The sequence below is a fragment of the Ciconia boyciana genome, chromosome 3, assembly GCF_034638445.1.
Source record: "Ciconia boyciana chromosome 3, ASM3463844v1, whole genome shotgun sequence".
Classification (NCBI taxonomy): domain Eukaryota; kingdom Metazoa; phylum Chordata; class Aves; order Ciconiiformes; family Ciconiidae; genus Ciconia; species Ciconia boyciana.
In genome coordinates, this window is record NC_132936.1 from 85,194,753 (window position 1) to 85,211,162 (window position 16,410).

General features: G+C 41.3%; 1 protein-coding gene across 2 annotated transcripts in view; it reads right to left on the reverse strand.

Annotated features, from left to right (window-relative positions):
* NID1 (nidogen 1) overlaps window positions 1-12,444 on the reverse strand; it is a 49,043-nt gene extending 36,599 nt beyond the window's left edge. The window contains exons 1-5 of one of the 2 annotated variants that reach the window (XM_072856408.1): window positions 12,196-12,444; window positions 4,630-4,929; window positions 3,172-3,401; window positions 2,099-2,526; window positions 848-997 (exon numbers count right to left, since the gene is read on the reverse strand). In XM_072856408.1, the coding sequence (XP_072712509.1) occupies window positions 848-997; window positions 2,099-2,526; window positions 3,172-3,401; window positions 4,630-4,929; window positions 12,196-12,399 (1,312 nt within the window). In that variant the 5' untranslated portion in view covers window positions 12,400-12,444. The remainder of the gene's footprint in view (window positions 1-847; window positions 998-2,098; window positions 2,527-3,171; window positions 3,402-4,629; window positions 4,930-12,195) is intronic. The other variant, XM_072856407.1, reaches the window with a different exon arrangement.
* Between the last annotated feature and the right edge of the window lie 3,966 nt (window positions 12,445-16,410).

Here is a 16,410-nt window from a genome sequence, read left to right on the forward strand (position 1 = left end):
ACCTATTCTATTTCTTGACTCAAAACTATTGACCATTTTAAGACTGTTCATGTTTTACAGAAGACTGGATTTACTTTACTTTGGATTGCTAGTTTTCTTCTGTATATAATTTCCTATGGGTAAATTCAAATTCCATTATCATCAGACCTCCTTTTCTTTCTCCGGAAAATTCAATGTTATGAACTGAAAGCTAAGTAGTAGGTTTTGCTTTCCTGCCTCATAAAACACAAAGTCTGCAGTCAGCTATTTTAGTTGTTGAAATGCATCTATACTCTTGAGTCAAGTCACTATGAGGATTACAAGTGTATACATAAGAAATTCCTTTATGGATTTTACACAGGAACAAAGTTTAAATGGGTATCTAACAAAAATCTGGCAGATTAGCCCTTTAGTAAAGAAGCTTAAGAGTCAGACAAAGAGGAGCCATGCTCTTCACTTTGACTGATCAAAGTTACTTTGTTCATCCCCTTTGAACTATCCATTTCTAGAGTGGGAACCAAATCAGACTATAACACTTTGGAACTTCATGACTAATTCTAGCAATAAACACTGGATGTTACACTATCTATTAAATTATGTCAGTTACGTAAGAGTTTATTTTTTCTAGAAAGTCATGTTAAAATGCATAATGCATATAACTGACCACCTAAAATAATTTGCTTCATTCAAAAAACCACACCATTTTAGAAAGTATAGCTCACTTCTTGAAATACCTTTCAATACATCTCAGCGATAAGTCTTTCTAGAAGTATTTAACCACGTCTTTTTTAGTATTGAAAATAGGTCACCTCATTCAAGAATGCCATGTGCAATTGCTGCATATATACCTAATTTTCAAAAAAGTTACCTTCTGCCACACATTGTCTGCCATTTCCTTTGTAACCAGCAATGCAACTACAACAAAATCCGTTGGGATAATCTCTGCAAATAGCATGAACAGAGCACTGGTGGCGGTTGTTAGCACAGGTCTGTTGGACATCTGTGTGGTAGCGAAACACTGTAGAAAATAAGACACGACACTTATACTTCATGTAATTACTATAGTATTCACATATCCCTGGTTTAATTTAAAAATATCTCTAGACTAATTTGATTAGGTTTTTTTCATTTTCTCTCTAAGGAAAACAAACAATTGCAATTGATTTTTGCTAACCTTGCAATATGCAAGTAATAGGCTACTATTCTGCAGAAAACATGAGGGCTTCACATGTTAGAAAACTGTTTAATTCTATTAACTTCAGTAGACCTTATTAATATAGATCATTTAAACTGTCTCAGTGAAACTAAATACACAATAATTTTAACCTGTCCTTGTTTCCAAACCAAAGCAAAAAGGAGCCTTTCCAATCTCAGAACAAAACACATCAGTATGGTACCCAGGACCGTGCACCAACTGATGCACCCTGTAATCCTAATTGGCTTACCCTATTATTTCATGGAGATAGCAATTCTCACATCTGCTTCAAGAAATAATTAACATCTGGGCAGTCAGTCACACTGTTTTGAATTTTCTACAAACACTCCCTCAGAAGTTAGAATCGCTAATCCCACCCTTGTAAAACTTAAGGCCATGAAACCCTAGCCAACAATTTTTACAACAGTTACTATTCCCAACCTTTGTTAAGTCACCTGTATTCAGTAACACATCTATGAAAAGAAATAAGCTAGGTTTCAGTAGAACTGATCATAAAATCCTTACCAGGAACAGCCACTTAAAGCAGCTATTAAACTTAAGATCATACCTTTAACAACAGTCCTGGGCAAAAGAGAAGGGGAAGTCAGTTGCTGCTAAGAATGCATCAGCTTTAGGAATACAATTACTCCCATAGGAAGCTTTCCTTAGGAGAGATTCAGGTTCCACAGACACACTGTAAATGTGCTCTCCTGTGAGCTTGACTGGGGCACTAGTTTACTAGACTGGTGAGATCTGAATCTGAGGTGACATCCAAGTTAACTACCTCGATGAATAACACAAACTTATCAGATTTTCAGATATGAAGCTAGCGAGAAAGAAACAGATTATTCCTTTAGTAGTTCGATTTCTTGCACACCTCTGTTTTTTGCAGCCTATCTATCTTCTAAGTACCCAAGACCTTACCTATACCAGTTTCATCAAATTCTTCCACATCTATGACTTGGGGTTGCTGTGGGGGAAACTGCTGGACCTGGAACTGGCGAGGTGGAGCTTTTGCTGTCGGGAAATCTTGATGACTGTAAAAAGACTCAGTCAAAGGTGTTCCTGTTACATCTTGGTATGAAGTCAGAAAGTCTCCTGCAGCTAGCTGAGGAACACTATACGTAACATGGTGCTGATCCTCTTCTGTGCTGTCTGTGCTACTGGTGACATACTGCTGTCTTATTTCAGTGGAGCCATAGTCTGACATAAATGGTTTTGAGGTCATCTCCTGATCTTGTTCATTGGACTCAAGGCTCTCCAAAACGTTGCTGATCTTGGCAGGCACAATACTGTCAGATGAGCTACCAATCTCGAACACCCAGACACCTTGTTTCCCAGCATTGCTGCTTCTATCAAAGAGAAGCATATGCCAAATCAAAATAATCAAGCACAGGTTGTGTGGTATTTACAGCCTACAAAAAATGTTATCCTTCACCGAGAAATATCAGGACAAAACTGTCAAATTATCTTATATACATACTTATCTACAGGTACAGTTTATTCAGCTATAAAACACCCCTGACAGTTTGGATAGCATTTTTTCTCCACACCCAGAGCTCTCTTCTTGAGAATTTCTAGCCTTCTTGTCTCCAAAGATATAGGAACAGAAGGAGATATTCGGGCCACAAAGACCTTGCTAACACTTACTAGAACCTTCTTACTCATTCCCTTTCCTTCTTGTTCACTTTTTCTTTCAAAACAAGACTGCCCAGGATAGACTATAAAGAGTTAAAGTCTTACATGGTCCTATTTTTAGAAGGGCTAAGTATACAGCAGCTCTTACCAGTGACAATGGAACTATGGACTTTTGACAAATTAGACCAAAGTCCTTATAGTCCTCAACAGGGTGGATATTTATCAATGGCAGACTTAGTGATTTCTCATGCAATGGCTAATGGGATCTTATTATTTCTCATTGACTCATGCTACAATTAAGAAAAACATGGAACTCCTTGACGTTTTCTTGAGGAGTTTAAAAAACCAAGAAAGCATACTTGTGCAGGTTTCTAATGCTGTCTTCATCATTAGCAATGACATTGTAGGATCCTGGCTTTTCCCAAAAGTAGTAGTTTGTAGAGGCTTGACTAAAGCCAACCACAGCAGGAATCTTTCCATCATCATTCTTGGAGTATGTACTATAGAACTGCAAACTATCTTCTGGATAAAGGAAAATAGCATAGGAACTGGAGTCAGAAGAAGCTAAAACAGCCTGGAACGTGTTTCTCTGTGGAAAAAATTTAGCATCCATTTACTCATGGAAAAATAATCAAGATAGACAACAGAATAACATTTTTTTAAACACAAAGTCAAAATCAGACTTTCCATCACACATAACATGTCATGTATTTCCTAGGAGAAATCAATATTACACAAGCCTATGTTTTGCTAAGGCAGTTTTAGCTTTAGCGTGCATAAACACTAAAAAGAAAGCATTATCAAAAGTAAGTTAATCTGTTATGAAATAGCCAGAGGTTACCTAAAACACAAAAATTCTAAGTTCTGTAACATGCATAGGATGCTATATCATCTCCTTAAAATAAAAAGTGATGTGCTAGACTAAGTAGAAAAATTCTGTAAACAGAATATTTAAAAAACAGTTCAAGTTTCATGTTGCTGCAAGTGTCTTTTCCTGTAGGAACACCCTACATACTGTAGGAACCATCAAGACAGTACCTCAGCTATCAGCTATTCAGTGCTACCAGAGTGCAGAATCATTACTGTGAACAAAACAGTTGTGTCAAGTTAGGCACAATAAATTAATCTTTGGTAAAATAAGATTTGATAAGTTGTGGTAAAGTTCTCAACTTTATACACTGTGAGCAGGCTCATCAGCTGGGATAATTATGGTGCATAACGTTACGTATCTTTGCAGGATAGTACCTAACACGGTTTAAAAAGGCAAAATGGTTTGCAACTAATACAAAAAATAACCTCTAACTGCTTCTTCATTCAATACTAGCTACAAAGCATGACCTTTTTGTGAATGCAATGTCATCTGTCCAAAAGGAGGGATTCACAGTCTGAAGTTCCTATTAGTCCATATACCTATCAGATTTTAGATAGTTTGATATCAAAATGACTTAAGAGTCTGTTGAAAAATGCAAGCTAACTGGATTATATTGCACAGATGGAGGGCAGGATATCCTACTATTTCAGTTATCACCACATCACACTTAACATTCAAAGTAAAAGTTGTCAGGAAATACAAAGAAATCAGCTATGTAGATTCAATCATTTTCTTTTGAATGAATAAAATACTGTAAAATAAAAATCAAGTAAAAGTTCTGGAAACTCCTATTTTGCTACAGCCTTTTCAACAACAAAATACACTCTTAACTGTACAGGATTCATTTAAACACAAAGGAATTCAAGCCTTCAGAACAACAGGTTACAGCGTTACACTTCAGCTGAACATGTGTCTAACATGTCTTAAAGCTCTGATTAACATTCACCTTTTCTTCCAAAGCATGATCTTCTCCCGGTGCCTGGTAAGGAGCCACGAGCTTCCAGGTAACAATGACAACACTGCTGGGATCAAAAGTAGTCTCAGGAAAACCTCTTTTGATATAGTCTGATGCAAGCTGCAAGACATCTGAGGACGAATCTTCTCTGTAATACACATTTCCATGTCCATCTGTTGTGTCCAGGTCAGCCATAAAAGGAGCAATAGCCCCAAAACTGACTGGAAATTGACCGAGATATTTTTCTTCACTTGAAGGTTCATTCACTGCAATAATCCCATTAGTGGCAACCTAATAAAAAGTTGGAAATTATAAGATAGATGCTGTTCATATGGCTGTCTCCCACACCTATGTGGTCTAGATCACAGTACTGTCATTGCATTTCCAAAAGAAATTGAGTCAAAAGTCAGTCTTCTATTTGTGAAGTAACTGAATTTTTTGAAGTTTTCATTTTGTATCCCATGTCAGGAGCCCTGGGATTTCAGTTGCCAAAAACCAGAAGTCTGCTTTACAGACAGACCAACCTTTTTTCCCTAGATAAAGATTTTAGCTATTTAAAGTTCAGACACTTAGTGACTCTTCTAACAAAGATATACATAACCACCACATTTCACAAGTTTCCAAGTCCTTCTCAGACCAAGACCCAGTACAACCCCTCTGTGAGTCTGTCAAGAATCGTGAACAGACTCTCCCCGATGACCAAAAGCTCTTCTTACTTTTCAGCTGTTACTCTCCTGAAGAGCAGTTTTACAACAGCATGAGTGGGGATGGTAAGGATGAAGCAAGTACTTGCAACGGTTACTTTTTCAGTTAACCAGCAAGCTAGATTCTTACCTGGTGTAAAGCAGAGTGGACTACAGAGAAGCTATGTCAAAGTCATAGCATACCTCCTGGGAATCTGGACTTCTACCATGAAGGCAGAGGAGGATGCTTAATCTGGACAGTTTAGAAAACTGCCCATTCCTAAGAAAGTCTGCTGTTGATGGAAAAAAAAAAAAGAGGGGGGAGGAAGAGGAGGAGAAACTGAACAGCTCTGTCTTGTCCCACACACACACCTAAGTCATGACACAACAGACTGTGTCATTCCTATGAAAACCTGGTTAGGGAGTCAGGATGCAAGTGGGTCAGTTGAGCTTTCCTTGCTACTACAGCACTGCCTCAGAAGCAGATAGAACTGCTGAGCAAAGAACTAATCTACACATAGATGCCCACTCAAAAAACTGCTCCGTGCTTAAATATTGTAATAGCTTGGGTGAAAGTCTTCTGGGAAGATGTACAGATTTCTCTTTGCCTGGGCAGGACTGCTCTAATTTTCACTTCACTACAACCATCCTGCTAGGAACTTCTCTGCTACTGTGCAAGGTTGACTGCAACAAGCTGCTGGTCACTCTTAAGATAAGCTGTGAGTACAGCTCCTATACCAGAGGCTATAGAGGCTAGGAGACAGAATTTCTATAGCAGATATAGGCTACCCTGTAAATTTCCTTACAGCAGAGTGCCCTGACAGAGTCCTATGGAAAACTGGCTCTATTACTTGAAAGAAAAATAAGTGTTAACATATATAACAAACTCTTGGTCTGAAAATGCACACATACTGGCTCAGCGAGATTTAACTGGTCAGTGAGATGATGACTCACAGAGAACCACCTCTAAAAATGAAATAAATAAATACATATGTACATACATACAGGTAGATGCTAGGGCACGTCCAAGTGTGACAGCCAAACTCCCTTGGCAAACCAGAGCTGACTCACACACAGAGAAGCAGCAAGCAAGACTACAGGTGTCAGGCCTTGAGGCAGTGCATAAACTGCCCACACACAGCTTTTTGTCCCAGGCCCTTCTTCCAGATGTGTATGGCACTGTATGAAATCAGACACATACAAATGTATTTCCAAGTGTCTGACTACCTGATAACAGGACACATCTGACTACCTGCAGGCAGCCAGGCACTCACCACTCCAGAGCTGCAGCCACACACACAAATGACTCAGAAAGGGACAGAGGTCCCAAAACTGGCACCACAAGCTATGAAACTAAAACTACAATCTCTCACAGATTTATCTCACTCACAGGGATTCTTGGGGAGTCCAAGAAGAACAAACTGCTGCTGGATCTTTTCACATGGTCAAGATGTTCACGACGTTACACAATCTTTATGAATGCTTGGAAGAGGGTCAGAATGGCCGCCATGACTCAGACTGCAAGGCCATCTAGCCCAGTTGCCTGTCCCCAACCATACCTGGTAGCTTACGGATTCAGCAGAACAAGAGAAAGACATGCATGTACTCCTCCAACCAGCCTCCGACCACAGTCAGCTCAAGGGATTCCCTGTGGTTTGACTATTTGTTCATCCTCAGTGGATCTCCTTCATGTATTTGTTGAGTCTTCCCTTCAACACATATAAACTTTATGCATCCACAAAATCCCTTAAAAAGGAAATCTACAGATCTGTGACTCATACCCTGAGATCTCTCCTACTTTTGTTTGTTTTCAGTCTGGCTCCCAGCTTCATTTGATGGCCCCTAGTTTTTGTATTGGGACATACAGTCAAATCCTGCCCAGTTTCTCCCCGTGTAATTTCTTCTCCAGAATGAAGACCACCCCCCCAGCCTATTCATGTACTCCCTGCATAAGAGCTGTTCCCTGTCTCTGTTCATTCTCATTGTCTCCAAATTTTTCTTCCCCTTTCCTACTATGTACATTTGGAAACAAGGAGGCCAGTACTACATATATTCTTCAAGACACAGAGAAATTGTGGGCTGTGCAAGCCCATCCAGGATGTTGGCTACATATGTACTGGCAACATCCTTTAAAATCTGGACCACCATTACACCGCTACATATAGCAAATCAGAAAAAGTATAGTACGGGAACTTGTGCTACAAATCACCCCTTCACATATAGCACACACCTATACCTTGAACCCTTCTTTGGCTACCCAGGGGGTCAAAGCATGCCCCCTGCCACAGGCTAGTGGTCAGTCAGCTTGGTATATAACTGGATAACAGTTAGCATGAACCATTAGCTAAACTTAGCAAACAGTTCACATGGTATGTCAGAATTTACTTTAAAAATGGCTTGGCATATGCTGGCTGTATTGTCTGCAGATGTACAATTTCATTAGCTGCTACAGTGAAAAATACTAAAAAAGTTAAGATCATGTAAAAAATGGGAAGTTGGCTTTATGCATGAACAGTATATCTAAGATATATAAGCAGTATATAATCTGCACAAGCATGATGGGAATGCAGGTCATGTTAGAAAGGGGGAGGAGAAGCTGAATATTGTGATTGTTTTTCCTCTAATCATTTGTGACTTAACAGTGGACACAGATCCTAAGGTGAACTATGAATTTTAGGAATACAGAACAAAAAAGACAGCATGGGTTATCCCAGTTTAGTCCCTGCAATTGCAGGCAGACATGCAACAGAGATCTAGTCCCTGCAATTGCAGGCAGACATGCAACAGAGATCTAGTCCAGAAAGGTTCCCAGAACTTCTGTAACATCTGTACACTAGAAAATGCCTTGTATCCCTGTAAAGCAAAGGAAAACCCTAAAAATTAAAAGCCACCAATTACACTATACCACTGGATTACAGTAGGGAAGATGGTGGGCATTAAGACATTTTAGCAAAGAGATCCACTCCATCTTTAAAGTAATACATTTAGAGTAAATTAAAAGCTTTTCCCTTCCTTCTCCTTGCTTACACTTTTTGTACACAAGCACCCCTACTCCCACACTAAAACCGCTTGTGAGAGATGACTGGTGTTTGAAGTATTTTAAACAAATTCCATGCTCTTCATCAGATTTAGTGTGTGCAGACTTTGCGGCTGCATGGTCCCCCATTTATGGCAGAGATTAAAATAACAGTAAGAGAAAATACAATCAGGACTAGTTAATACTACACAACAAAGTAGAGACCAGAATAAATGACCTAACATTTGGCCTTAGTCTTTTCACCTATTAGGGGCATGCTTCTGACTATTCGTTTCCTATCTTGCTAAAAACTTAAATGCCACAAGTAATTTTATTAAGGAGATGCAAAAATGCCAACCCCATTTCCATTTGTGTTTGTAGTTTATAAATAAGAGTTCAGTTTTAAATGTTAAGGGAATGTTTGGTTGCAAGTACTCTATCACCCAGAAAACATTTGCAAGCCATTAAATGGAAATAAACACAACAAACTTCTCACTTTGCAAAGAGTTTTTTAGCGTAGAGAAAGAACATTCATCATTACTGAAAAAAACGTTTCTAGTTTTCACATTTAACAATACCTTTATTTGACAAAGACAGTGAATAGTATGATTTAACTTTACCCTGTTCCTTTTAAGGTTACACAGATAGGTTAAAGTGTGAACCCCAAAATAAAGAGAAGTAAGTCAGGGTGAGTACTGGATTTCGTTAAAGTATCATTCCTGTCAAAAGGGAAAGGGAAAAAAATAAGGCCTCAGGTGGGCGTTGTCTAAAGACCAGCTGTACTGTACATCTTTCCTTTTAGGGTATAATACTATTTAACTTGACAGGAGCTAACACAGAAGTATTTTTAGCATGTTAAACTTCTGGATTACACACATAGTTAACATATATTCGTGGTTTGTAGCAGAACAAATCACACACACTCTATTATAGGTCCACCCAGAAAAATCAAGTGAGGAGAAGGAAGTACAAAGTAATGAAGTACTTCTGTTCAAAGAAAAAGTGTATCCATGTGTGTATAACAAAAATTAAAGTTTCAAACAAATGAGGCATTTTTCCCTGTTCAGTTACTAGGCATTTCGAGGACTTGAATATTTCTGAGTAAGAGAGTTTAGAAAAAATGCATTTATTTGTATAATGAAGTGCCAGTTGACTTAGAGCAGCAAAATTTTCTAATATAAACATGACCAACTATTAATTTAGAAAGTTAATAAAAGTAACGATTAACAAATTGATCCAAGCTTGCCTTAAAGGACTCTGATTCTTCCCTAAAAGGAAGTAATCCCTAATCTTTTAGCTTTTCAACATCAGTGAGCCCTAGTGTAAACTGAAAAAGCCTTAATAAAAGTGTGCTGTTAAAACAAATAGATCAGTATGGGTTAGTGATAGGATTTAATGTTATAAACCTTGCACAGGAAAACACCATATTGAAGATTACAGTATGTGAAAGTCTGTTTCCACTTATAGTAAACAGAAGTTCTCTCTTCTGTCTATGAAAAGAAAAAAAGTTTTGTTGCCAGAGATTTTATGACAAGTTGATACTAAACAATCGTTACTCAGAACTCCTTGCCTTTTTATTCATGTGTAGAGCTAACTCAAGCAACTCAGCTTCTCAACTGTTGGAAAAAACAGAGAACCCACATAAATTTTCAACTGATTGAAGGCAAAACTTGCAAAAATCAAGCACTCAAAAATTAAGATAAGGTTATCACATTACCCTGATGAACCATACAGAAAGACGTATTTCATCACAACAACTCAAAACCTGATCCAGGAATTCCTTTAAGTATTATGATGTATTTCTACCAATACCACATGTCAATTGTATCAGCTTGATAATATTTACTATCAACTAGCAATACTTTGGTAAATTCTGCTTACTGAATAACATCATTGAGCTTAATAAGTACTCACTGCCAATGTATGATAATACCGTGTATTGTGAAGGTGCATTTAAGACTGCTCAATACCTTTCCTTAACAAGTATACTTCTCCTTTCCCTACTCCCATACAGGTTGTACTGTGCTTCTGTTTTGCAATACTTGTGACAGATTAAATGCAAGTTAAAAGCCTCTGCATACTATGTAGACTGATACTGAAATACTATTCATTATCAGACTTTGCCTATATTAAAATCACCCATCCTTAGTACTGAGCAATGTTGCAAGAGCTCTAAAAGTGATTCTGGAATAGCCTCTATACAGGTATTCTTCCAGACAAAAACTAACTAGAACTGTTCCTGTTTTATGGCATGGGCAAGTAACAACATCATTAAACTAAAGAAACCTGGTGTTGTTAACCAATTTACTGCTCTTTGAAAACTCTGTCCCTTTTCTGTCACTTATCTGATACGTTACTCATTATCTTTGCTTCCCAGTGACTGGATACACAGCCTGCTATCTTTCAAGAATATGTCCGTGCTTCAGAAAGTGTATTTTTTACTTGGGTTGGCTAATCAGTGACCAGACTCAGAGTATGGAAGACAAGACAATGAACTAAGGGTCAAACTGAAGTCTGAACTCCACTTAATACTTGTGAATTCGTCTTTGCTGCCAGCATCAGTTTCATCCATTTTCCACACAGGCATAACTTGAATCCCTCAAAATTTTGGATTTCAGATGTGATTTGAGGATTTATCTAGGTAGGGGCAAGTGTGGACAGTGAAAAAGAGCACAACTCAAGTGGCAGCACTAATATAATTCAGTGTAATGCAATGATGAAATCTCCAGTGAATACCCACAAAACGGATTCAAGTACATGGGAACTACATCAAATTTTGAATGACTGCGGCCACATAGAGGTCTAGTTTCCCAAATGTCTCCATGTAGATTAGTACCCAAAGCTGTGTCTTAGACCCACGGTGCTAAAGCACATTGGTTTATCTGGACAGGGAGGTGGGTTTTAACTTGATCAGATTAATGCACTATACGCACTGGCTCTTCCCTACTAAGACTTTTCTAAATATGCTAGTTATCATCTTCAACTGCCAGCCTAGATGCAGCTTCAGGGGAAAAGAGGCAATGATAAAACAGCCAGTACTCTTTCAGTGTTCTGAAGACATACTGCCATTTCTAACATTTTTTTCTAGCTACTTTTGAGCAGCTCTGCTCCAGACAATCTGCTTTCAATCCCACCTTCATATACCAAACGTCCTCCACTAGCTATAAACATGCACACACAACTCTGGGATGCAGATTCCGCTATGAGGCATGCACACATGGCTGAGGTCTGCCTGCAGCCCAAAGCCTGCAACTGCTCCGGATAGTATTTCCCCTACCCAAGAGACTTGAGCAATGAACATCTGAGAATGCCCAAGACATAAAGGGGCAGAACAGCACTCTCAGTGCTAAGAGGTGCAAGTCTTGGACGTGTCAGGCTGCTGGCTAGACACTCATAGTTTCAGTTTTGTGACTTTGGTGTGCTGAAGCACACAGAACCCAGACCATGACAAGGATGTTTCTTAGCTGGACATACACCCTACACGGGAGCACAGAAAACGCCCAGGGATGGTGTTCACTCTGGATAACCGATTACATTCTCTTTACCCTCCTACTGTCGGTGGCATTCCCTCCACAGACTGCGTGCCTCGCAAAGAATCAGCAACGGCCAGCGTGAGAAGGGAATTAACACGGCCTGATACCTAACTGAACGCAACTGGAACAATTAAGCTCTTCGGACCGACCTCTGACCACGGCGCTCACACAACCCACGCGAAGCCCAACAAGCAGCACCACGCACCAACCCAAAGCCAGGCGGCACCACGGCAAGAGGCGACAACCCCCCGGCCAGCCCCCAACAGCCCTTCCCACCCTCCGGCAGCCGGAGCGGGGCCCCGCGCCCTCCCGGCCCCACACTCACGTAGAGGGAGCGGACGGCGGCGCCGTAGAAGCGCAGCGCCGTGCTCAGCTCCAGCGCCGCCGAGCGCGCATCGTCCCCGGGCTCCAGCGCGGCATCCCCGCGCTCCTCGCCGTGCGGCAGCAGCGACAGCCGCTCGGCGGGCAGCGCCAGGGGCAGCGCCAGGGCCAGCAGCGCCCAGCGCGGGCAGCTCTGCGCGGCGCGCATCCCGGCGGCTCCCGGCGCGGCGGCGCCGTCCCGCCGCTATAAGCGCGGGCAGCGAGGGGGCGGCCGGGCCGGGTCGGGCCGGGCCGGCAGGCGGGGGCGCGGCGCCGCGGCCAATGGCTGCGCGGCGGCCGAGGGGGCGGGCGGGACCCACCGCCCCCCGGGGCGCCCCCGGCACGGCCCCGCCCGCTGCCGGGACCCCCTAGGGCCCGCTCCCGCAGCCCGGGGCGGGGGCAGAGCGAGGGGGGCTCGGGGCTTCGCCCGCCGCCGGGACCCCGTGGGGCCCGCTCCCGCAGCCCGGGGCGGGGGCAGAGCGAGGGGGGCTCGGGGCTTCGCCCGCCGCCTCTGAGCTTGCGAGAGCAAAGCGGCTTTAGCTCCGGCCCGGGGGGCCGTCTCTCGGGAGCGCTCTGGAGGCGCTGGGCTGGCGGGACTCAACCGCTTTCGGGATCAGACCGTGTGGCTTGTGGGGCGAGGAACTCAGGAAGGTAAATGGGTGCGGGCTGTAGGCATCCGACAGATGCTGTCAAAGCTGCGGCTCTCCCCCAGGACCGGTGGGGTTTCTGCGCCAGTTTGGGAAATGCGGACTCAAAGTTACTCCAGCAGCTGCAGTATCTTCCACCAGTATGCCAACGGCTAACGCACTGCAAGAAAGTACCAAAATCAACGTGAAACAAAAATATGAATCCCTGTGCTGTCTGCTGAAATAATTTTGACACCAGGTGCTTATTATCGGGGGGAAATGAAGAAATACACTGGAATGCGTTTCATAAATCAACACCATCAATGTCAGAGCTCCATCTGATTGTAAAACAAAACTAAAAACAAATCTGTAAATGAAAACTCACTGATGATATGAGATACATAGAAAAGAAATATGGGATATCTGAGTACATTCTTTCTGACTATGTCTTCTTGTTTTATAGCCTAGTCCTGCTCCCAAGAAATGCTCAGAAGCAACTGAAGAATGGATATATTTCATATATTTTTCCTAAAGCTTCCAAGTGGAGACAGCAGTGTTTAAGGATTAAATCTTGTCCAGTAAAGTGTATACCGTGATATTTCCACAGAATGTTTATAGCAGAAAATCACCTGAGGGAAGGCAGCTGAAATGCTACCCACATGCTTTTCACATGGCTTTTTACTTTTCTTTAAACACCTGATCATTTTTCTGGTAAGAAAACATAATTTTGCATTCGGCAAATTGCAAGAGCACAAGACGTTCCAGGGTAGAGCTATAACCACGTCTACCTAAAAAAGAGAAACACATCTGTATATCTAATCACTGTTATTATCACTAGCAACTATTTGCAATTGACTCCTATATGTCAGTGAAAACAGCCACTGAGACAAGTAGCGCAGTGGTGTGGGAGGAAGTCAAGTCTTCTCTCCACGCAGTTCAGTTCTCACTGTACTTTCACCTGCAAATTCCCTCCGTATTTTCAGAGCCCGCAAGACAGTAACTGGTGGATTCAGGGCTATCTGGCTAACCACTGCTACAAAAGTAGTCTCTTGGCTGCATCACCACCATATCTGAGCACAAAGATACCTCAAGATACCCAGCGGAGGTATCTTTCTCCTCATTTGACAAATGGATACTTAAACTACAAACAGTTAAGCAAACTGTAACTTCTTACCCACGTTAAATGCCTATACTGGAATACTACCAACTGCCTTCACCACAAAATCATCCTCCTATTACAACCTGCCCTCCCCAGCATAAGTCTATTTCCAAACCTGCAGAACCTAAAGGCAAGATGCGCCTGTGCAATGCAGCTCCATAGCAAAGAGAAAGCCTAAATTAAGCCACATAACACCTCCAGAACCCCATATACACATTCACAACAAAAAAAAACATATATACATTCACAAACAGTTTATGTTCAGCTTGAACTGTTAGGCTTGAAGTGTTCCATAGACACATTTTCCCTCAATACGAAAGTCAACCTCAATGAGAGGAAGAGATAAGCACAACAAGAAGAAAACTCTGAGAGGGTAACATTTTTCTGTCAGATCCACATGATTTCCTAGTAGTATGTGCAGAATTTCGAGGATGAGGACCACTGGGAAGCCAGAAACTTACTGCAGTAAATTTGAAACTGATTTGAAGGCTGAAGAGTTAAATACCTACATCTGCCTGTTTAAAACACAGAGTAATAGCCATGTTATGGTAAATCCTTTGTCCATTAGTCAGTATATTGTGATTGTTTAGTCTATTTTTACCTTAAGAGGACTGCAGTGTTTCTGTTGTAGTTGAATAAGTTTACCTTGTATGCAGCTCCCACTGTGAGGAGTAACGAGAATTGTTAGTTCTAAGACTAAAAAAAAAAATTTCAGTTGTCCTTTCTAGCATCTTCAATAATGACCTGAAAAGGGGATGGAAAAGCATGCTTACATATGATGTAATTAATTGGGAGATATTAATTGCTAACACCAACCAGAATGGAGAACGCAAAAGACTTCAATGAGATTTAAGAAGGGAAGAAATGTATTCAGATGCAAACTGGAATATCACCACCTAAACGCGCCCTCGAGAAAAATCTTCCAGAACAGTAAATAGCTCGTAAATGCCAAACAGATCCTCAACGGATCATAAATCAGATATGACAGCAGTTCACAAAGCAACAGCATCCCCAGAGCAGCCACTGAGATCCTGTACAACAAATGAGCAGGTTTTATTGTGTTACAAGGAGGTAAGTGACATTTTCTAAAGGGATATAATGACACTGCTTTTCCAGAGATTGCTTGTGAGATCACAGATCTCACAGAAAATTCACCACTGGAAAGAATTCAGGGTGAAACAATAAAAAAGATCAGAGGACCAGAGGGAGTGACATACAAGGAATTGTTAAAGAGCCGAACATGTGTACTTAGCTAAGTGATAATGGGGAGGAGATTTGATTAACATCTTCCGTCAAAGACGTGGAATGTCTTCAATTCAAATATCTGAAGAGTGCTACCAAGCCAGAAGGAGGAATTATATGGGTGAGTTTGAGGACTACAGATAACTAGGAGATCAAAATAACTAAAAGAAGCCATGAAACCAAGTATCAGAAAACGCTTCCTTACCATGGGGTCTATTTCCAGAAAAATCATAGATTAGGCATAGTGGAAGCAGAATGACAGAAAGCTTTGAGTGGTCCAACACTGGGTTGGTCAGATTACTAAACAACAGACCTTAAGGAATAATTCTGTATTTGACCATGGGATGAGACAGCCCAGCAGATTTTGACCTGAGTTTCTATGTTCATATGGTACTAGAATAGCTCACAGCTATACACACACATATATTTGAAAACTTCCACTGCCTACACGTGAGGAAATTTGGAAAAGGGGATTGCAGATATTGTAACTCTCCTGACCTTCTCAAGCTCCTCCCCAGGTTCTATTAACAGAGAAAAAGGAGTTAGTGTCCCCTTTGCTGGCATGACTGCAGGAAGGAAAGTAATGCCCTGGGCCCCTCATGATGATCTTCTGCTGTCCAAAGATGACAAAACATTCTAGTGGATGGATCATCAAAGGACAGAGTAACCACATGGTAATAAACTGGAGAGAACTGAGCATTTGGGATAATGACAGGAAAGAATAGGACTGAAGTCTGCTGAGAAGAAGCATTTTTTAGAGAGCCAAGGTCATGGGAATCAGAGGGTCACAAGCAAAGGCACGGCTTGCAGGAAGATCATGGAGTGAGCATCATAAATTTAAATCACTCTGTCTTGGAACTTAATGTTCATTGTTCATTAGAGTGGAACATGATGAGATTCCCTCTGTAACTCTACATGAGCCTATATCACTATGGAGGTCACAAGACTCAGGAACAACTTCAAAAAAAGCGTAATTTGCAGCAGAACTCTCTACAGAAAGAGACTGATTTTGAAGCGCTGTTAGATGCTCTTGAGAAGAGATGCACATGAAGGGCAATATTGTATCTTGCCCTCTGCATTAGTGCAGGGTACAGAAGATTGTAGAATCCCTTCTTTTTCTTTCATGCGGAGATCTCACAGGGCAACAAAAAGG